The sequence below is a fragment of the Mytilus galloprovincialis genome, chromosome 8, assembly GCF_965363235.1.
Source record: "Mytilus galloprovincialis chromosome 8, xbMytGall1.hap1.1, whole genome shotgun sequence".
Lineage (NCBI taxonomy): Eukaryota > Metazoa > Mollusca > Bivalvia > Mytilida > Mytilidae > Mytilus > Mytilus galloprovincialis.
The window spans coordinates 66,548,453-66,572,928 of NC_134845.1; the positions used below are offsets into that span (position 1 = coordinate 66,548,453).

The following is a 24,476-nucleotide window of genomic DNA, read 5'->3' on the forward strand; positions in this document are numbered from 1 at the left end:
GTTGTCGAGCAACAGCAGCAGGTGTCTGTCCATCAATGTCCGGTGTGAAAGGAGAATCATGATCGATCAAAATTTTGATTATTTTCTTATATCCTCCTGAGCTTGCAGCGTGGATTGCCAACCGAGCGCTATTGTTGAGATTTTTAATATTTGCCCCCTTTTGGAGCAAGAATAAAACAATTTTTAAATGTCCCTCTTCACATGCTACATACAAGGGTGAATTTCCGTTGTTATCGCATGTATTCACGTAAACGTATTTATCTTCTAAAAACTCTACAATATCAAAATATCCCTCCCTGCATGCTATTAAAAACGGCGAACCACCCCATCTGTCACAATGTGACAAGTCTGCTCCTTTAGAAAGAAGCATTTTTACAATTTCAATATGACCCCTTTTACAAGCGACATGTAGAGGAGATCTGCCTTGTCTATCACACTTATTAACATCGATGTTTGCCTCTAACAACTTTTCAACAACAGTTATATGTCCATTTTCACTTGAAACATAAAGAGGTGATTTTTCGTCTTCGTCACAGAATGCTGCGTCGACACCTACTTTTAACAATATTTGAACAACGTCTGTATGTCCCTCCTTGCATGCAATATAAAATGGAGTTCGGTTATGCCAATCACATTTTGATATTATGGCCTTATCTTTAGTTATTAATTTTTTGACAGCCTTAATTGATCCATTTCTGCATGCTACGAATAACGCAGAACATCCGTTATTATCCAGTTTAAACATGTCTGCATTATGGTCTAGCAGTTTTGAAACCGTATCTGAACAGTTCCTTTGACTTGCTACATAAAGTGGCGTAATTCCTTTGCCGTCAGCATCATTCACGTTCGCGCCCCTATCTAATAAGAAACTTATAATATTACATTGGTCGTTCTGGGCAGCTGCAAATATGGGTGTTCTACCTGAATTATCCTGCTTTCTCATTTCCTCCTTACCATCTGTACTTTTTTCAAGAAGAATTTCAGCGATTTCTCGGTGGCCATTTAAACAAGCTTTAAGAAAGGAGGAACATCCATGTATATCTTTTGCAAGAATATTTGCTCCTTTTTTAATTAATATTTGAGCAATATCTTTATATCCTTCTTCACACGCAGAGTATAACGGAGTTCTTTTCTTGTTGTCGCATAATAATACGTCTGCCTTATGATTTTGTAAAAGCTCTTTAACAACATTAAAATGTCCTCTTGCTGATGCAACGAATAATGCAGTTCTTCCAAATGCGTCAGTATCATTTACATCACAATCCATTTCATCGAGCAGCATTTTGACAACATCTGCATGACCCTCCCAAGCGCTTTCAATTAATGGAATACCTATTTTGTGATCATTAAAGTAAATATTACATTTCAAACAGTCGTAATCGTCAACACTCTCGTCTCTTCTATCTACCTTTGTATTTACTTTTAATTGACTAAGTATTTCCATAAATTTTTGTTTTCTGTCTTTACAGTAATCACAAAATTTCTCTCTGTAATCATTTTCCTTTAATTGTATATTATGAAAAGAACTGTATGTATCACCTTTTTCTAAATCTAACAGAAGTCTATCAAAATATCTTTTATAGTATTTCGGGTAAAGAATAACTGCTTTGTCAGGAACTTCATTTTTTGAATCTAATTAAAATCGTTGCGCTATAAACGACCCTGATGAATATTCGATAAAGCACTCTGTAAACTCGTTGCCGCAAATAACTGCAGCAATATTGTGAATTTTTTCATGAATGAGGTGATAAGTAGTACCAGTCCTACGAAAATAAAGCAAATCTGTCTTCAGAAATTCCTCTTGCATGCGTTTTATTGTTGATTCTTTCTTTAAGTTTAGGCCTATTTCTTCTGCCGCAAATTTGACTTTTTCAGGCATTGAACCGACTTTCAGCCACTCGGATTTAAATGTGTTATCAAATAACGTGCATAACGCAATGATACAAAACCTGTGATTGTTTTTATCCTTCAATTCATTCAGATCATTTTTAATATATTTAACTGGATCGGAAAACAATGTTCTTATTTCATCATAACTTTTTCCTTGTGCGAGTTTGCAAAGTAAAGGGATCTCAATTTCCTTACTATTCATATATTGTGCAGTGCCCACACCATTTGGTAAATATTTGTTTAGCATATCTGTTGTCTCCTTTTCCGAGAGAGGATATTTGGATAACAGACAAACATAGGGATGGAGTGTAATCTGTAAGCTATGGAAACTAGGATCATTATATATATTCTCATTGCAAGATATTAATATTTTTGTTTTTCCTCTCACTCTTTCACGTCGGTCAACCCCAGGCGAACTTGCTTCATTAATAATTTGTAAAACTTTGTCAATATCTAAGCCCCATATATCTATGTGCTGAGAGTTAACCCTTTCCTTACCACATAAATCATCAACGATAAATATTTGATTTCTCTTTCGATTGTAGAAATGTATTATGTTTTTTGGTTCCATAACTATAGGAATAATATCGTAATCTTCATTATCACTCTTAATGAGAGCAATATGCTGCAAAATGGACGATTTACCATTACCCGGGCGTCCAACTACAACTACACATTTTTTGTCTGAAAGCTGTTGCATAACATTGCGAAACGCCTGGGTTTCTATTATCATGTTGTCTTTGGAGTTCCAATCTTTAATATGACTATCATGCAAATCTAAGTAATATAAATTCAAAAACAAATTGAATGAATACAATAGTTTATCTATTCGACAACAACACAGTTCTAAAATACACTTCAACAATAGAGACAATAATTGGTGCAATTATAAGAGACAAATGAGAGATATGAGTGTTTATTATCGTCTTTTACGGGTCAAAGCCACAAGCTTTTGCGGATTAAAATATTGTAATGGGATATACATGTCAACATTGGGTTGTACAAGACTTGCTTGTTTAAGTAAACCAGGTAACAGTCTGCGGGAATACATGTAACCCAGCCGCAAACAGTATTGTCTTTCATGATAAATTCGTTTTGTGTTTTCTCTAAATGTCACGTGCTTGATAGAGAAGAAACACGTTGACTTCACCCAGCCGGGAAAGGATATACGTTTGCTACCCGATGACCACAGGAAGCATTTAAATGTGGGATATATGAGACTAAAAAGCTGATCTGTGATCTACTACTCATTAAGAGTACATCCGGTATACATGATATAAGAATTCGTTGAACAACGATGACCAAAAGATGTGAAAGTGCATTACACTTTTAAGCTTGTTACCCTCGAAGAAGTTTGATACCAATTTAATGCTTAAGAAGCTCACACTTTTTTCCCCGAGGACAATTTTTGTGTATCATTTAAACGTTATATAATGTTAATAATGTATGCTATTTTTATACTAGTCAATTTACAGGTCCTTTATAGCTTGCTGGTTAATTGGAGCCAAGGCTCCGTGCTGAAGACCGCATTTTGACCTATCATGGTTCACGTTTACAAATTGTGACTGGGATGGAGAGTTGTCTCATTGGCACTTATATCACATCTTCTTATATCTATCTTCATTATATCAATATCAGGGGAATCCATGAAGTAAATGTGGGATGAATGTGAAAACAAATTACATGGAATATAATAATCACATACCGCTTTCCTTTAAATTTAAGACTCTCCGATTTGGAGTATCTGTTAAAAATGTGTGAAAACATGCATGTAACAACAGAGGGATACTCTGACGGTAGGACAAAAGTTAAGCAATAAAAGTAGCTCCAAGGGAGCAGGGGGTAAACACCAATAATCATGTGTAAGAGTGGTTATAAACAGTAGAAATTTCAGTGAGGGAAAGTTCGAAGTTTTCGGTTTTTTTTACTGGATATTGATTGTACACTATTTTCAGCTGAATTATTTATAGCCTTAATCATTTAAATACTATTGAACGATATATAGCATTCCTTTTTAGCAAATTATAAGTCACCGAAGAATCGAAGGGATACACAAAATGATCATGATCAACTGAAAATTTAAAATAAGACCGTTAGAAAAAAAGCGTCTATATAAAACAACATGGAAAACTTCTTAAGACTGAGTCATAAACACCCCCTCACCCCTCACAAAAACGATGGCAATCGCAGGTTCCAGAGAATGTTAAGCAGAATAGTCTTAACATGCAATGTTCTCCCCTGGCCCTAAAGCCCTTAAAGTCCGAAGGTCTGCGTTGGTATACCTTTTGAGAGTGGTACTATCGGTCGTAGCGCGGTGGTGTAATTTGGTCTGCAGTGCTAAATGTTTAGTAAATCGTTAAAAAAAATTAACGACATGTTAAATCTTTTCCAAGAGGTATAAAAATCCACGTGAAATTTTTAACAAGTACGTTGATAAGTTTATATCACGTGATTGACTTGGCAAATACTTTGTTAACAAACAGTGCCGACACTTTGACAAAAGGACGGGATGTTTTTTGTAAATAATATATAGTTGGCGCATTACTCATAATTGACAATTACATATTTCACAATTCTTTATGAGCACGTATATCAAGCTTTCCTTGTCATACATATACCAATTTCAAAATTCACGTTGTCAAATGCAGAACGTCGTAAGACATATTATTTCATAATTAGCGTCAAAAGTGTACTATATAAGAAGTTACTCACTTCGAACTTCCTCTGGTATTTTGTCGTTGTACAAGTCATCTATATCTATGTTAATTTCTTCAGGTGTTTCTATCACGCTCTCTAAAATTATGTAAATACTTCTTTCACATGATTTGACATAAGAGTTTCATATCATATAAAGTCCCTTCTCTAAAAGATTTAACTAACAACTAGTTTTGGTGAATGCATTACAAAAAGGTCAGATCTTATTGAAAACAACGTAAATCAATAAAGAACAAAATCTTACCTTTGCTTTGTTCAATCTGGTTTGCCAGTTCGGCATACATATCATTACTACGTAACGCATTAATAAATTCTGTGTATGGCACAGGATCATGATTCAATATTATCTCAAAAAGTCTAAAATTCTTTCTGCGTTGTCCAACACATATTTGTATTGATTCTTGTTCTAATACAGTTAGTTCCTCTTTGTCTGTTAAAAACCGTACTATGTCTTTGTTTTTTACAGTAGTAATGATATCATTGCAGTTCAATTTTAAAGCTGCTTTGCATCTGTTAGACTCTAAATAAAAAGTATAAACACATTTACTTAAGCTTGCAACACATGACCGCTAAAAGGGAGTATATTAATTGATTAATTGTTTGTGCATGTGTTAGTGTGTTGACAATAGATTCGGCCGGAACAAGTATGTCATTATGTATCTAATCGTTGAAGGTTTAAACGGCTAATGACAAAAGATGAATTTGATTATCAGTTCTGAAAACGATACAATGTACCATCATAGTTTGTAAATTAAACTAATCTGTAATAACTTAGTAAATCTTCAGTATACCATTTATAACATTAACGGAAAGCTTAATACTAAAATCTATGATAAAAGAGATGATTTTTCATTTCCTATCGTTAATTATCCATTTTTAGATGGTGACGTTCCCTTCTCTTGAACTGAATTTTAATGTGCGTATTGTTATGCTTTTACTTTTCTGCATTGGCTAGATGTATAGAGGGAGGGTTGAGATCTCACAAACATGTTTAACCCTGCCGCATTTTTGCCCCTGTCCCAAGTCAGGTGCCTCTGGCCTTTGTTAGTCTTGTATTATTTTAACTTTTAGTTTCTTGTGTACAATTTGGAGTTTAGTATGGCTTTCATTATCACTGAACTAGTAAATATTTGTTTAAGGGCCAGCTGAAGGACGCCTCCGGGTGCGGGAATTTCTCGTTTCATTGAAGACCTGTTGCTGACCTTCTATTGTTGTCTGCTCTATGATCGGATTGATGTCTCTTTGGCACATTCCCTATTTCCATTCTCAATTTTATCATTATCTAACTTTGCTTAAACATTAAAAACTTATAAACAGTCCTTCCTTTATTGTTTATTTTCAGCTCATCTTGCACATGAGTTAACGCTTTAATTTGGTCACCTGCTAGACTTTTTGGCGTAAAATAATTTAAATTGGCATGTTTTCAAATCTTTAGAAGACCATTTCAAACGCACATTATTTTATTTCTACCACAAGGCAAACCATAGCAGTTGTGAAGACAAATAACCATGTACAATTAAAGGTATTTAAAGTTGATGGCAATTAAATTGTCATAGGTTGCAAATAGTCATTTCAATACTGTGTAAAGATAAGTGGTTATTCCAAAGTGAATGTTGCAAGTAATTTAAATGCCTGGTATTCTAATTTAAAAGTCTGGCGGAAATTTTTTTAATTAGACATAGAAAGATGTGGTATGAGTGCCATTTTTTTTAATTTGTGACAAAGAGACAATAATCCAACGAAAGAGTAGACAACAGTCTAAGGTTACAAATTGGTTTTAAACATAGGAAGAAACTCAGAGGGCGATTTCAGCTCGCCGGTAAACAAAAATGTGTACTAGTTCAGTGAAAATCTCTGAAACATATAAATGAACAGAAATTACCAAAACATACAAGACTTACAAAGGTGGAGTTAAACGTGTTTTGTAATATCTAGCCCTTGAACTGTACCTTAAGCCAAATAAGAATAAACTAAACAATAGCAATTAGCACAGTGAAACTCAGTTCAAAGTAATCCGTTTCCGATGCTAGGATATGTATGAAACCACCAAAGATTACTGAGACAATTTTCCCCTCATTAACCTTACACCTCACAGTTGTATCAACCCCGGGCTAGAAAGTGGAGGCAATAATTTGGTTGCTTACCGTCACCAATAACGCTCAACAAAAAGGATGAAAAGCCGTATATATATGTGTACTTGATAATTTGAGAGGCTACAACAGCAACACCGCATGAACTGTATTCCTGTTTTTAGTAAATGGTAAAGATATTTTTCCTCGTTGATAGCAGACATCTTCTATAATCAAAACATTTTCATTTCTAATGATGCAAAGGAATAATGTAGAACAAACAAAAATTACACCAATGTAGGTCGTAAGTCATGTAAGTAGGGCATAAAAAAGTGAGACACAGATGTGTCATGTGATATTAAATTGTCAAGTTCTATAGCACACTAGTTGTATTGAATTTCTTGTGGCAGCTATTAAGAAATAGTTATCAAAGGTACCACTGAGGACCCAAAATTCTAATAAAAAGTTGTGCCAAATACAACTCAGGTAATCTTTTCATGGGATAAGAAAATCCTTAGTTTTTTAAATTCATAGTTTTGTTAACAGGCAATTTATAAAAATGATCACATAATTGATATTCATGTCTACATCAAAGTGCTGACTTCTGGGCTGGTGATACCCTCGGGTACGAAACGTCCACCTACAGTGGCATCGACCCAGTGGTGTAAATAGTTATCAAATGTATCAGGATTACACTTTAATACCCCAGACGCGCGTTTCGTCTACACAAGACTCGTCAGCGACGCTCAGATAAAAAAGTTAAAAAGCCAAACAAGTACAAAGTTGAAGAGCATTGAGGACCCAAAATTCCCCAAAAAGTTGTGCCAAATACAGATCAGGTAATCTATTGCTGGGATAAGAAAAAGAGACATCAAACGTTTGAAAGAAACTCTACTCACCAAAAATGATATCTTGCCTCTTGGTGACTTCATCTTTCAATTTCATTTCTACTGTTTTCTCAATCGTTATTCTAGTAACGTTTCCTAAAATTATCAACAAATGTAAAAGCTTTTACTTAATTACATAAATAAATGTCACGTTCATGGATCATTTGTGAATGAATGATACACGATTAATCGAACATTTGATTATATTCAGTAAGACGTGCAACATTATGCATCATGCATACTTTAATAAGGCGACCCGTTTCACGCTACAATCAACTTCGATAAAATGCTAACAATACAATACTATAAATGCTATAACAGAGCTGAAATATATCAAAACCAATAATAGCGAAAGTACATATTAAAGCTTTAATTGCTTACTTAAATTTGCAATTGTGTTATAGAAACATAACTAATAGTGTTAATATAATGGAACGCTTGCATTAAACAGTTGCAAAATATCATATATCAAACAACATATCATAAGTGCTAGCAATACACAAATAAAAACGTAAACACTAAAAACTCAAAAAAAAAATCCAACTGATTGTAACAGATCATTGTCTATCCCAAAGAAAATTGTGTTTGAATACTTGAGTGCCTAAAAAGAGGAAAAGTATTTTGTCACAAATTATGAATTGAAATGTTTTTTTTTAAATATCTCAATCACATAAAGGTGGTAGATCACATTTAACATCCTTGAACGAATATTAAATCTCTTGAAGTTGTAATGGTTATGTAGGGTCTAACGTTTTGGAGGGATGCTTCGTCAAATGCGTATTTTTTTTTATATTAAATTGATCTGTTTTTCTTTCAATTTGGATATTTAGTAAATAAAAGGCTGAAACATGAAACATATTTAGCCTCTATTTTTTTTTTTACTTTTGTTTCTTCTTTTTTTTTTTAATAAATTTTATATTTGATAAGGTACTAATACATGTTATAATAATTGATGATGTAAGCTCATGATAAAACCTCAAGAAATTATCAATGTATTATTTTCGATAACAATTCAGTAATATACATATGTTTTAGTTAACCTACAACAGACAAATCCAGTTTGCCGTATTTTGTTTCTTTTATAATTATTAAAAATATATATCTTATACATTGTAATCTACATTGTAATAAATGAAGAAAAAAAACAAAACAATATGTTCTTGTTATAATTTTTACGGTACTTTAAAACTTGACACATGGGAACACATCCGTCAATCAGTTTTGTAGATACGTACTGCCTAGTAAATAGATAATGAATAGAATGAGAGATTTTAATAAATATTTGGCTCCTTTCTTCAAAGCAATAGTTTTCATGTTTAGACCTCTGTTAAAAGTAAATGACAAGGCGTAATACCCCAGTCCCACAAGGCCACGATCGCACTACGATCTGCGAAAAAAATGCAAATTTTGATGATCGTAGTACGATCGTGTAGATCGCAGTAGGGTCGTAGCACGGTCGTGGTGAGGTCTTAAAGATCGTAATGAGCGTGGCCAACTTTTAACATGTTCAAAACAATCGTGGTGCGGTCGTGATGAAAACAGGTCGTAGTAGAAGCGTAGTGAGAGCGCACTACGGTCGTGGAAAGATCGCAAAGGTCGCTGTGCCATCGTAGCGACAGCGTAGCGAAAGCGTGATTCTATTCGGAGAGACTGCGCTTCGATCTCACAGCGACGTTATTACGACCTCACTACGACCATCACGTTCTCAACGCGACTCAACTACGCTTCCACTACGACCATACCACGTTTACACCACGTTTACACCACGTTTACACCACGCTGTTTAAGACCACAGTACGATTTTAGCACGCCCTTGCCCTCCTCATCACGCTCTTCTTACGACCTCACTACGTTCATACTACGACTTTTATTCTTATTGTCATTTTCACATAACATATATGAAATCTCTCAAGGTTTTGTTTGTCTGTTTGTAATAAGGACTTCTTGTCCATTTTCCCAAACCTTCTTGTTTTTATATAGATTAGACCGTTGGGTTTTCCGTTTGAATGGTTTTACACTAGTAATTTTGGGGCTCTTTATATTTGCTGTTCGATGTGAGCCAATGTTCCGTGTTGAAGGCCGTACCTTTACCTAGAATGGTTTACTTTTATAAATTGTTACTTGGATTGGGAGTTGTCTCATTGGCTCATATCACATCTTCCTATATCTACTAATATTGACACATGTGTGTCATCTGTGCTATCGTTCACTAAAATATCGTCATTTGAGCTTGATGAACCAGCAATAGGTTGTAATTTGCAATTGCAATTGCATTGATCGGTCCGTCATCTCTGCTGGATCAGAATTCGTTACTATCAGAACTCCCTTTGCCTCTACATCAACCCCTACCACCATGCCCATGTGTTCTAGTAGATTTTGGTGGCATGACTGTATTGTTTTAGAGAAATCTACGTATTAATCAGAAACAGAAGGAATGGAACTGTATTGATATGGAACACGATGTTGACGTTTTTGCTGAGAACGTAGTAAGATCGCAGTATGAACGTAGTATAATCGTGGTAAGAATGTGCTATAAGCGCAGTAGAAACGTGGTAAGAGCGTGTTGCAATCGGATAACTCGTGGTATGGTCGTAGTGAGAACGTGATGAGCGTAGAAAGATCTTGATAAGCGTAGTGAGGTTGAAGAATAAGCGCGGTGAAAACGTCGTATAATCGTAGCGGGATCGTTGTAGAAGCGTACTGAGGACGTAGTAGCATCGTGAAAGCATTGGAAATTTACATGTTCATGCCGCTCATACTGCGACCTCACCACGATCTGAATTTATTTTAGATCGCGGTGAGCGTGGTGCGATCTCGGTCTAGTGGGACTGGGGCTTAAAACTTCAGTAAAAGAGGTTAGCCGCTAAAACGTTTAAAATACCTTGTTCAAACTATTGTTTGTATCTCTCACATTTTTGTTAAAACAAAAAACGCAGGCGGAAACTTTGGTGTGGAATGTTTTGATACATAATACTAGTACCTAGTGTCTACGTCTAAATACCATCATTTAGATGGGGGTTGGGTTTAATGAATTTTTGCATTAAGATGGTACCCAACACTTTAACTAAAATTAATTTGGCTCGTTTAATTTTCTTAAAATTTTGAAAAAATATTCATTTTGACCCTTTTACAAAAATATAAAAATTTCAAAAAATTTGAACCAACCGTCAATGACCGTTTTATCAGAAAAAATACACTGGTTATATAGCAGTTTAACAAACACTTATTTTGATCATTGAGAAGCTTGATATTCCCTCAACAACACAACGTTATTAAAACGTTTAGCTGATTTTACAGAGTTATCTCCCTGTAGTGTTAGGTACCACCTTAATCACCACACATTTTATCTTCTCATACTGTGATACTTACTACAACATTCCAGTATTTTTGAACCACTCAGCGTCCCAACGAAAATGAGCACAACTGTAATAAATAGGTAAAGGAATATAAGTTAGTTAACATGTATTAAAACACGATTAAACAAAATATCAGTAAGCTCTATCAGGCATACGCTGTACATAATTTATAGTTTTTTTTTATACAATCATGTTATATGTTAACCCGTTTTTTAAATTTGAATAACTTGATCGTTTTTGATTGATTTAATGTATGAATTCGTTACATTCTTTTCGACATATATTAGAGGAATCACTGGCGTATTCACTGACCAAGGCTTCTAAATTGGCAGAAAAAGGACTGTGTTTCCAAAATAATTTAAAATTGAGGGGAAATCAATAAAACTGAATAAACTGCAATTTTGTAAAATACAAAATGTAACAAATAAAAAAGGTAATTGAAGCATTAACTGCGCAGTGGGCCAATAAAACATATGTTATTCTGTATGTCGGTTGGTTCGATTTCTACAATAAAATTGAGAATGCAAATCGACAATTGCCAAAGAGACAACAAAACGACCATAGAACAGAAATCAGCCAAATGCCACCAATTGGTCTCCAACACAGCAAGAAAACCCCGCATCCTGGGGCGTGCTTTAGATGACCCCCTAACAAAATATATAATAGTTCAATAATAATGTACGCCTTACTAAGCTCCGAAACCTATACATGAACTAAAAATAAAAATCATACAAGACTTACAAAGTCCAGATACTTCTGACTTTGGGACAGGCGCAAAATTGCTGCGGTGTACACATGTTTTGTAAGATCCCAACCCTCCCCTGTACATCTAGCCAATGTAGAAAAACAAACACAGCTATACACAAAAGTTAAATTTAGTTTAAGTCCGAGTCCGATGTAGGAATAAGTTAGTTAAGAAACTAAGAAAAATGGCAAAGATACATAAATCAACAAAGGATTACTTGAAGTAACTAACAATCCAGCTCCAGACCTCATTTAAACTGATTGTAAGACCATGTCTTCATCATAAAACAAATCAAGTACAATTCCTCCCTTTCAGGGGCTTGGTATCATACCATCATAAAATATATGATACGAATGTAACCCGTATCATGCCAACTACTGGTTTTAGAATGCTGATGTTTATTTCCGATGCAAATAACCTATGATTGAATCAATATATGTCATAGTTAATGACCTGACAACAGTATCATTACTATATCCCTTCTAAATCAGTATGTTGAAAGGTTCGGTTTGCTTTGGAGGTGAATGCCGACATGTTTTTGCTTTAAAAAGAATATCACCATAACAGATAGGATGTGAAATACCCGAACGTATAAGATATCTGCATACAAATGATGTCCGTGTACCGATAATAAAATTTAATAAATGTTTTGACTGGTTTGTGATATTAATATCCTGGTGTAATATTTTATCAGTAATACATAGATTTGCTAGACACTGGTTCCTAGCAAAGAACATAATACGACGTCACATTACGTGATGAAATAGTCATTACTTACATGAAGCAGTTAAAATGGTTGTAGTAATCGCAGCTTTTCGTTGAAATGTCATAGCAGTAGATTCATCTGTAAACAACAGGATCAAACAGATATTAGTATTTTTTTTTAAGCTTGAGAGTTATGCGGTTTTTTTCATATTGATATTGTAATGTTATATGGCGATGAACGTTTAATCTATGTGAGTATATATGATATACGAGTGGCTGAATTTTTTTTTTATCTTTAATGAATTATAGATTATCGTTGGATTTTCTCGCTTGAGCCGGTCACGGCGAAAGCGAGAAAAGCAATTGAGTTGACATGACCAATAATAATCTGTTTATCGCTTTTTTACCTATTACGACAAGTCAATTGTATGTCAATTTCATTAGCAACGCCACGTGGCTCTTTAGTTTCTAGCGATAATTGTCCATCTCAAGCGAAAAGCATGATATGAAAAAGTATCACAAAAACGATCAAAGGAAATATGCATAAAATAGCGACAATAATAAATATTGTTGTTATCCAATCTGTAAGTAGATATAAGAAGATGTGGTTTGTGTGCCAATGAGTGAATGCACCTTTTATATAAGATGTGTTGCTCTCTTTTTATAAAAAGGACCTATATAAATAAGGCTGTTAGTTTTCTCGTTGGAATTGTTCTACATTGTCATTTCGGGGCCTTTTATAGCTTACTATGCGGTATGGGCTCATCTTATTCGTGAAGGCTGTACGGTGAACTATAGTGATTAATGTCTGTGTCATTTTGGTCAATTGTGGAGAAATGTCTCATTGGCAATCATACCTCATCTTCTTTTTTATATTCATTACTTTTTATACTTTTTTTATTGATACACAAGATATAATTTAAAAATATAAGGTTCAAACATCCTTAAGTAAAACGTACAGTTTAATTTGGCCACTCTTGGTCTTAAAGGATCTCCTATATTTAGACATTTAGAAATCTTCGGATTCGCTTCAAAAGTTTTGCTTTGAGCGTTCCTGATGAAGTTAAATCCAGAAAAGCGCTTCGGACTCAATAAATTATTAAACGTGTTGTTTTCAATTTTTACATTCAATCTGGCTTCTAATGAATCAGTTTGAGCTTTCTTACTGAAGTTGAATAAGGTAGAATTCCCTACACGGATGAAAGTTTTCAAGTGACGTCTTCGGCAATTAAATTTGTTTTACTACCTGCGAAACTACTTTGTTTCATATTATAAACACAAATAATGTAAGCAATACAAATAATCTATCTATGTAATACTTAACTTTTGCATGACCAGGGCAGGATGAACACTGTGTTGTTTCTTTAAATGGCGTTTTGCTCAATCTTTCAAATAGAAAAAAAATAGAATTTCCTTGTAATGACTTAGATTTGGTTTACAAACATATATTTCTACCAGGACGTTATTGGCCGAGTTTTCTTTAGAGATGTGATTCTAAAGATACTAATAACCTTTCGAAACCAATTTTTATTGAGAAAAAGTGGTAGTTTACTTCTGATAATCTTTTGTTCTTTCTTGATACACCGGTATCTATCACCAATGTCATAGTATTAACTGGTTTCACTGTACTTAATTCATATACTGGCACGTACTGGTGCTGACAGTTCCGAGATACGTTTTAAAATAAACTGGTAGATGAAATATCGTTCATCAATTTATAAGTTCTAAAATCTCATATTTTGAATAATAAACAACTTTAACAATTATAATCTTACGTTTTTATTAATGGACATACAAAAATACCAGATAGACTGTTAGTTCTTACGCACTCATAATCTGCAAAAGATGTTAGAATGAAATTTTATACATTTATTGACCTCCAAGACAATTGTAATTGAAGAGTTTCATTTACAAATCGTCTATTTATGTATGAACATGTATCCCTTATTGAACCGCTATACTTATTCATGAAATACTAATTTCACTTATAAATAGAAAGAATCATGTACAAACGCAACTTTATAATGTATCTAAATGTCGACATAATTGTCTCAGTATGATAATGGCAATTATTGGGGAACAGTAGTACAATTATCAAATTCTATCCCAGTTTTTCTCATTCTCTTCAAACAGCAGTGATACAAAACACAACATAATAAAACCAAAAAATGAGTTTAACGAACCACACGAAAAACATGGATTTATATATCATGTATATGGTGATTCAAAAAGGGTGAGCAGATTATGTTCCACTAACGGCATTTGTAGATGTGCTTATGTAAGGTAGCACCAATTGATTATTGTTATTCGGTAGGATACATTCAATGAAAAGATGAGATGATTGAGGTAACGACAATTACAACAATCGACGTCCTTAGAGAAACAGATATTCCATAACGGTCAGTCAAACTTGAGTACGGTTGCTAACCATTTCTAAATTATGTTTCAGTAGATGTTTTGTTAGCAAAAACCTATTCTATGGAAATAGGAAAAGGCAAATACAAAAATAGGGAATTTCCAAGAAAGTTCAAAGAGGAAAGTTGAAAGCGAAAAAACGGGAACATTCTCAGACACTGTAATATCGTTTGCAATGGAAGACATACAATCCCTATCCAGGCCCATCTTTAAAAATCTTAAATTAAAATAGGTAACTTTCTAGCAAATTAATTGGTTCTTTTTATATATTATAAGTCCAAATATATTTCACACTATCTTGCTTATTTTACAATTACCTGGCGTTAGGACATAAAATTTACTACATATCTTCTTATAACAGGAACAATCCTCTAGACTTGGATTACACGTACAACCCTGTTTTGGAGAGGAAACAAAGGCAAAACCTTTAGTGTAATCACATTTACAAGTCCTGTCTGACGTAGAATTGCCACTGGTATATACGACTTGCCCATGTTCTGCACAAACAGCTTTCTGAAATATGCACTGATGACTAACGTTGGTCCAGAATTTTATAGGCTGGTACATATCCTTACTACATTGGATCCCATCTATATTGCCTCTAATGACAAATTTGTATCCTGTAACGAATAAATCATTATATAAGCATTACAACAGGAAACATACCAACAAGCAGCAATTTTTTTTAAGATTAAAAAGATTCATCAGTAACAGTCGAATCAGAAGATTCGAACGGATAAATAAAGGACAAAGTTGACGAGCATTAAGGGCTAATTTATATTCATATAGGAACCAATGCCATATCCCAACAAATATTTGCTTCAAGTTTTGGTATTCAAATATGATGAGTATGTTAATACGAGAACAAGTTATTTAGTAGTGAGGGTTGTTTCTATGTGTCAATTAACTCAATGCTACGCATAATTGACATTTAAAGGGGTTCAGTTTAGATCTATGAGTTTTCATGATGTCGTTGATGTCTCAGTCACATCAAAGTGACATGTTTGTGAACTGAGGAGTCATGATTGTAGATACGTATTTATTTATAGATAACATTACATAATGTTTATTATTTTAAAAATATCATGTGAAAGATAATTGCTACTAAAACAATGTCTCCCTATATATATATTAGACGTATTGTTTAAATGTATTTTCATGAAAATTTATGTATATGAAAATATCTGAAAATAGTGTCATTTTGTTCATGTTGTTTGGAATTTTTGTTTTAACAAATAAATTTTATGTTTAAAGAGAGATGTTTGATTGACGTAAACAAGAACAAATGGATATACAGAATAGAATGATATAACACGTGATTCCGTAAGATATACTCAGTCTGTTAATTCATATCAATGATAATTGTGCAAGTGAACTACATTGTACCTCATGGTTCCTACATTCCCTTAAAGTATTTTCGAAAAACACTGTTTCGATATTTTATTTGTCATGCCTGATATGTGATTTTGCTAAAAACTCATTATGAGATAACATAATTGAATATCTTATGAAGCTTAGTTTTCTGTGTTGTTTGTTGTGTTCTGTTGTTTGTCTTTTTCTGTTTAGGCCATGGCGTGGTCAGTTTATTTTAGTTCTATGAGTTGGAATGTTCCTCTGGTATCGTTAAAGTACGACAACATTAAAGTACGATAAAATTGATCTTTCATAGTTTATATCAAGATGTAATATATAAAAAAACTATCGTACTGAGAGATAATGAATCATTTTGTCATATGTTTAAACATGCCCACTCATACATTTACCGTAACACGTAATTTTAACAACTGAATATATGACCATACACTTCCTGTTTTTCTCTTTGGCTTAATTTGTTATCAAAGGTACCAGGCTTATAGTTTGATACGCCAGACGAATAGCATAGCAAATCCTTATTAATTGAACACTGCAATCGCCGCAGCAAAATCACGAAAGGTAAAGATAAGATTTTGAACAGCGTATGTGTTCTTAACTGACGTTGGTTTATGTTGCGATGAAAATTACGGATTTCGTCTTTTTCTTCTTTTTGTCAATGTGTCTCTTCTTTTTGATTTCGGTTATCTTTTATCTTCTTCTTGTTTTCGGTGTATTTGCTAATAAAGCTTGATTAAATATTTCAACAGATGTAAAATAGTAACTTTTTAAGAAAATGAAAAACAGAAAGCAGTTTTAAAAGTATTTTGAGCAAAAACTAAATTATAAGTTAAGGATAAAAAGTCATATAATGAAATAGTTGTAGACTTTAAATGTGAGTTGATTCAATTGTGTATCATCACAGGAGAAAAAACATTCATCCTCGACTGTTTGTCGCGTTGAATATCATAATCTCTTTGGTAAATTAATCATTGTTTGAACGTCATCAACAGTCAAGGATTGAATTATATTCACCCATCTAATCATATATAAAGTGGGATTTTCAAATTGTTTTTTTTATGTGGAAAAATAAAAATAAATACCTGGCCTTTGAAAATCCGGCTTCTTAGTGCAGAATTCTTTATGTGTCTGTATATCCTCATCATACAAACAGTTGTACGATGAATGTGTCAAATTGCAAATTCCTCTAGCAGTTAACTTCCACTGTGACGAATCAGGGCATCGGACACAAATGATTACGTCAGCAAAACCAAACAGCACAACAAACTACATAGAAATTAAATATGGCAGTTACGATAGAGACATCATAGTTTTTCAAAATACAACGAACAATTGTTATTGGTATCTTTAATAAAGGATATTTGGTTCGCTTCATTGAACCGTCTATAAATGTCTCTAGTAATAAAAGGGTTCCTCTTTTTTCGGATTTTTTCCTTTTATTTTTTATTTAAAAAATAATTTTATTTTACATATGAGCAGATTTCTAAGGAGAATGAAATAGAGCTTATATTGTCATCAATTTAGTTTTTCTGCTCTATTTCGTTTAATGGCAATATTATAATATTAATGAATGGGTGTTTTTATAATGGCCCTGTTATATGTCCAAGGTTTGTAATAATGGTCGAGGAATTCTGTAATGGCCAGAGGCAACGCCGAGGGCCATTACAGACATCCGCGGCCATTATTACTGACCGAGGACATATAACAGGGCCATTATAAAAACATCCATTTCTTAAAACATTTATTAACCAACTGAACAAAAGTATATGTGTTGCTACCAACTTGATGTACTCTATTACTCTTTTAATGACAGTTTAGTTTGAACAAAAATAATTTGTATTCCACCATGATAAAGCTTTAAATATACCAAATATCCAAGATATAAAGTTGAAAGAAGTTATGTGTTGAAAAACAGGATGAACGGTGATCCCTTTATATGGTTCTTTATAACTCTTTAATGTTTGTTGTTGGTTACTAAATTAAACAAAATACAAAAAGGAATTATACTCTTTACAACTTAATTTTATTAACTTTATTTAACTGGGCTTAATACAGACAAACTGGGCATTAATACAGGGCCATTACAGAAAAACAGGGCCATTACAGACAAAACAGGGCCATTACAGAAAATAGTCATTTTTGGAAATAATGTACTTAGTTGGTTAATAAATTGTCACAATTTCTTCTTCTAATGAGTTTGAATGACCTTTTGGTATCTTTTGCCTCTCTTTTTCTATCTCATCAAACGTGAAATATCAATAAAATTGACAATAAAGTTATTATAAACAACAATTTCCAACTGAAATAATTAATTCTAACTTTCCAATTCCGAAATGTTCATTCATTTGCAGCACACCACTAGTCGTGCTTGGACTTTGAGTATATATTTTCCAGTTACACGATATTCAATAATGTCCTTCTTTTTCTATTTCTTTGATAAAGGGTGTTAATGAAGCTATTAATTAATCGTAAGTGACTTACCAAAGAAGACCTACCAACGGTAATGTACTAGCATTAGCAACACAATGCTTATAAAGAAAAGCAACTGCTTACTCTACCAAAGCAACTTGGATAATTTCATAAGTGTCTTATGATGTTTCTATTTTTTTGGTATTTTCTCGTTTTTTACATTACATTGTCAGTTTTATTTCGACTTATGAGTTTGAATTGCTCTTTTGTGATTTTCGTCTCTGATCCAATATCTAAGGTACAAGGACTATTATTTAATACGCCAGACGCGCTTTTCGTCTAAACAAGACTCATCAGTGACACTCAGATAAACAAAAAGTAAAGCAAAAAAAGTAAAAAGTTGAAGAGCATTGAGGAGCCAAAATTCCAAAAACAGTTATGCCAAATACGGCTAAGGTAATCTAGTTTCGTAACAGGAAATATTTAAAAATGACCATACATTTGCGATGCATGTCAACACAGAAGTCCTGACTACTGGGATGATGATACCCTCGGGGACGAAACGTCCACCAGCAGTGGCATCGACCCAGTGGTGTAAATAGTTATCAAAGGTACCACAATTATAATTTAATACGCTAGACGCAAGTTTCGTCTAAAAAAGACTCATCGGTGAGGCTCAGATCAAAAAAGTTATAAAGCCAAAAAAAGCAAAAAATTGAAGAGCATTGAGGACCCAAAAATTCCCAAAAGTTATGCGAAATACGGCTAAGGTAAATTCAATAACAGTTTAAAAAATATTTAAAAGTAATTAAAGAACTTATACAAATAATAATTATCATGATAAGAATCAAAATAGTTTATATGAAATTGAGAATGGAAATGGGGAATGTGCCAAAGAGACAACAACCCGACCATAGAGAAAAACAACAGCAGAAGGTCACCAACATGTCTTCAATGTAGCGGGAAATTCCCGCACCCGGAGGCGTCCTCCAGCTAGCCCTAAATAAATATATACTAGTTCAGTGATAATGAACGCCATACTAATTTCCAAATTGTACACAAGAGACTAAAATTAAAATAATACAAGACTAACAAAGGCCAGAGGCTCCTGACTTGGGACAGGCGCAAAAATGCGGCAGGGTTAAACATGTTTGTGAGATCTCAACCCTCCCCTATACCTCTAGCCAATGTAGAAAAGTAAACGCATAACAATACGCAAATTAAAATTCAGTTCAAGAGAAGTCCGAGTCTGATGTCAGAAGATGTAACCAAAGAAAATAAACAAAATGACAATAATACATAAATAACAACAGACTACATGCCAGCTCCAGACTTCAATTAAACTGACTGAAAGATTATGATTTCTTCATATGAACATCAGGCACAATCCTTCCCGTTAGGGGTTTAGTATCACCATATACCATTATATAAGAGTGACATATATTAAATAATAACAAGAGTCATTGTTTCAGCAAGCTGTCCTCATGTTTTTATATAAGGACTGTTACTGATTGCTTTTTTTTTTACTGACCATGGTATTGTCGAACGAGTAATTTTGTACGACAAGCTGACGTTTGCATCGAACTTTAAGCAGTTGAAAATGAATTTTATTTTGTCACCAACTTTTCCTATTTTTACCATCTAAATTGTTTTTTTTATCTCCAATGTTTAAACACAAAGTGACGCATCAAATACGAAAGGCTATGATATATACCAGTTTTATTTTTCAAAACGCCTTTTTCTTCTCCTAATTTGTATTTTTTAATTAGTTATCAAACTCTTACCTTCACGTATTATCTACCTTCAAATATATCAAGGGGAGGAACACTGGCTTTCAGATGCGTGCTTCTTTGTCAACTGATTCGATACTTAAGCTTAATTCATGTGTACACTTATTATATATTGTATTGTTTTACATGTACCGTTAATTGGTGTAATCCTAATTCAACTTCTGTACACTTACTGAATAAGATCAAAAGGTGTCCGAAGTACATGTTACACATCGTATGTTTAAACCATTTATCTTTTCGTGTTTAGTGTCGGAGAGTTGCTGCTTCATTGAAGTTTTTACTAGTTCAGGTACGTAGGATTATTATTTTCCTTTTTAATATTTTTGATTGTTTTTCTTTATTACTACAGATAGCATAACGACTGTTTTGTCTTACCTTAATGAGCGAAAATTCTGTCGTCATTGTCAGTTTGTCTTTTCATTTGACGATAACTTCAAGGATACGACTTTAAATAAAAACAAAACAAATACGAAATATGAATCCTGATTAACGACTTGAAACTGTTCAAAGCTATTTTAAGATTACAGTGTTAAATTTAGATCTTATTTCAGCTTAAACATATTTAGACTCGTAATACATTTTTGTGTTAAAGTTCAAGTAACCTTGAAAAATTTCACTCAATAGATTAGGTTTCATAAGAAGTGACGATACAATCATATTGTACACACTCAGATAAAGGAAATCTTCAAAAGATAATATCTAATTACACACACTAGTTCAAGTCTAAAATACTAAATCAATCACGAAATGAATAGTCAAGGTTATATAGTGCATTACTTTAAATCACACAAAAAGTCGTTTAAAGGTATGCATACTACTTTTCCATCTCTAAAATACTTTCCCGTATAAACTAGTCCTTTTGTAAAGCGAATGAAGAGAAAGAAAATTTCTGTAAAAATCGCCTCTTTCTGTATATGAATTTAAAAAACTTATAAAAGGTAAAAGTAATTAACATGACTAATGAGGCCTTTAAATCATATAACAGTTTACAATTACCAGGGTGCTCAAGTAGAGGTAGACACCACTTTTTGTGATGACATACATTATCATTGATATGGTCATAATAATATATTAGCTGTTGAAGTTTTGAAATACTAAGGCTTTTTTAACTCAGAAATCGATTACCTAAGCTGTATTAAGCGTTTCAGAAATATTTTTGGTCATCAGTGCTCTTCAATTTCGTACTTTATTTGACCTTTTTAAATAAGGGAAGAAAGATACCAAAGGGACAGTCAAACTCATAGATCGACAAAAAACTGACTACTCCAATGCTAAAAAAGAGAAAAAGACAAACAGACAAACACTAGTGCAAAAGACACAACACAAAAAACTAAAAACTGAGCAATACAAACCCAACCAAAAACAGGGAGTGATATCTAGTGCTCAGGAAGGGTAAGCAGATCCTGCTCCACATGTGTCACCCGTCGTGCTACCTATGTTATTACAAATCCGGTAAATATTATAATTCAGTAGGTCACATTCATGAAAAGGGAAGGGGATGGTAACTTGTTTTTATTTAAGCGTATACGAAACGCACGTCTGCTACAAATTCAAATATGAGACTTATTTAATATTTGTTAACTAACATCAAACGATAACACATGCTACTGCACAAGATGTTTTTGCAAACAAATAATGTCTATTCATTGATCTCAACAGCCATCATATAGAAATCCAAAGGCACACAATTTTGTGATGGTTACAATTATTATATGGCTTTTGTACCTATATCAGGCATTTGAAAAAATAGAATCATTGTTTTAAAATTGATGTTTTGTCTGGATTGTGACTTTTTCAGTGACTAAATATTCTTAAAACAATACAGATTTTTTTTTAGTTTTTTAGTTAACAAATAATGGACATTGTGATAATGTCATTGGCAAGTAGAAAGTAGATATACGTCTCATATAAGCAACATTTAATAACAATAAAACTGCCTTAACATCGCTGCGCAAAACAAAACAAGTAATTGTTCCAACGAAATACACATTAATGTGAACAGTTTAAAACGTCTCTGAAATAAAGTTTGCAATTATGCATATGCTGTACTGAATGCAATTTATTGGTAAAAAATGTACAAAGATATTTAGTGTATGCCATCTAAACATCTAAAACAGATACTTATTTGTAGGCATCTTGCTAGATTCACCCTGCTTTGATTGTTCAATCATTTATTTTTTTATCAAAACACGCAATGAGCTATTTGAACCTAAAACACTGGCAAACTAACCTGAAGACCAAGCTGTGAAATGTTAAAATGTCTTTGCATTGACTCCGTGACACTACATATGCAATGAAATGTACAAATTAGTTAAATATTGAATATGACAATTAAATCAGTCAATTTACACAGAACAGCAGTGACAGTTCATACGTTGATTACTAATACAAGACAATAATTAGCCACCCCTTGCGAAATAATAATAAAAGATGTGTATATGGACGACAATATTGACCATGCATAATATTCGCACTTAAAATACTCACCAAACGACCATTCTTTTAGGAAAGTTTTCACAGTTTCAGAGAGTGACTAATCGCAGATTAAAAGGACAGTAAAACAATTAACCATACTACAATTATGATACAAATTAAGAAAAACAATTACGAATCTTTATTAATACAATTACTCCTGAAAAAAGTAAACTTAGTCTAGTATCTTTTATAAATATTATTAAAAAAAGAAAAACGAAATAAGTTCATCTCAATGTGCCTATCACAAGAGTCGAATCATAGCAGTGGATATTTAAACAAGTCACCATATTTATGTAATTTTGAGAAATGTATTTTTGTAACAATTCTTGGATACTTTGTATTTCACAAAATTATCTTTTCTAGAGGATTGATAGCTTTGTATATTGTACATAAACCTGCCTCTGTTGGAGACTGTATATAACCTAAAATACAAAATGTGTCTTCGTTATTTCGATTCGCGATGACGTATTACCTATACCTCGTTATCGCAGTTTTATAGAGAACAGTTTTTTTGGAGGTAATAAAAAAAAACAGTAGGTTAAACAATGCTAGGGTGTATGCTGCTAATACGGAAATGACATATGTATTTTAGGAAAAGTGTTATCCATATGTCATTTTTCACTAATCGTATGCAATTAAAACATTTGCGGCTGTCAATAAGATCTTATCATAGATCCCAGGATTAAATTTTATATTTACGACAGACGAGCGTTTTGTCTACAAGAGACTCATCAGTGACACTCGAATCCAAAAAAGTTAAAAAGGCCAAACAAAATAAGAAGTTGAAAAACATTGAGGACCAAATTTCCTAAAAGGTTTGCCAACTGTGTAAATATCCAACAGCATAAAAAGACGTACACAAACACAAAGACCTACCTGCAGCATTAATATGTACTTAGTGCCATTATAAACGTAGTATCACTATGAATAACGATATATTATTGTACACAATATCCTTGTATGTCAAAACTTTAAATCACAGGTAAAGACTTGTTTCATACAATTTTTGTCATGACGTTTAAAATCAAAGGATGTTCAGTCAGTCGTTTAATATTTAAACATTTATACAAGAAAACAGTATTTTTAAATAATGCATTGTCCTTGCCGAGCTATATATAACATCCAAAATACAGATATGTATTAACATTGTATTTGAGATATATCAACTATATCTAATAACTATCAACAACTCTTGTAATATTCAACTTACGAAAACATGCTTAGTATAGACTGGTTAATTTTCACCAACGACTATCAACTCTAAACCGATAGTATTACAAATCTATATTTTATAATTACTTTTTATAAAGATGAGGGGATGTGTACGGTGAATGTCGATAAGACAACGGTCTATCACAGGTTGTTCTTTCAATTAGCGGGTCATTCCACGTTTTACTATTTTATCAGCCTTGCTTACTAGCTGTAACATATCGTTAAAATATATACTGGCAGTTACAAAAATACATTGCATTTAGTATACATCATAATGAATACATAAGTTACTATTAACCTTCTTGTCTTTTTTGTCCAGAAAGTGACCTGAAAATAGAAAAATGCATCTTACGTATTCTATGCTTGAAGTGTTTGTAAAGGTTAAATAATGAAACGATATCATCAATCAATCTGAATTAGAAAGGATTAAAATAAGA

At 33.1% G+C, this 24,476-nt stretch overlaps 1 protein-coding gene and 1 long non-coding RNA gene across 2 annotated transcripts; both read right to left on the minus strand.

Annotated features, from left to right (window-relative positions):
• Positions 1-595: 595 nt before the first annotated feature.
• LOC143042409 (uncharacterized) lies at positions 596-12,681 on the minus strand. The gene is made up of 6 exons (XM_076214697.1): positions 12,441-12,681; positions 10,931-10,984; positions 7,574-7,657; positions 4,850-5,125; positions 4,603-4,683; positions 596-2,667 (listed from the first exon to the last, which is right to left on the minus strand). The coding sequence occupies exons 1-6, from the start codon at positions 12,490-12,492 to the stop codon at positions 1,637-1,639; spliced, it is 1,578 nt and encodes a 525-aa protein (XP_076070812.1). The 5' UTR covers positions 12,493-12,681; the 3' UTR covers positions 596-1,636.
• Positions 12,682-13,281: 600 nt separating this feature from the next.
• Positions 13,282-23,784, minus strand: LOC143043469 (uncharacterized). The gene is made up of 5 exons (XR_012968412.1): positions 23,704-23,784; positions 20,728-20,797; positions 17,236-17,419; positions 15,100-15,402; positions 13,282-14,203 (listed from the first exon to the last, which is right to left on the minus strand). It is a non-coding gene; the product is annotated as an uncharacterized LOC143043469 (long non-coding RNA).
• Between the last annotated feature and the right edge of the window lie 692 nt (positions 23,785-24,476).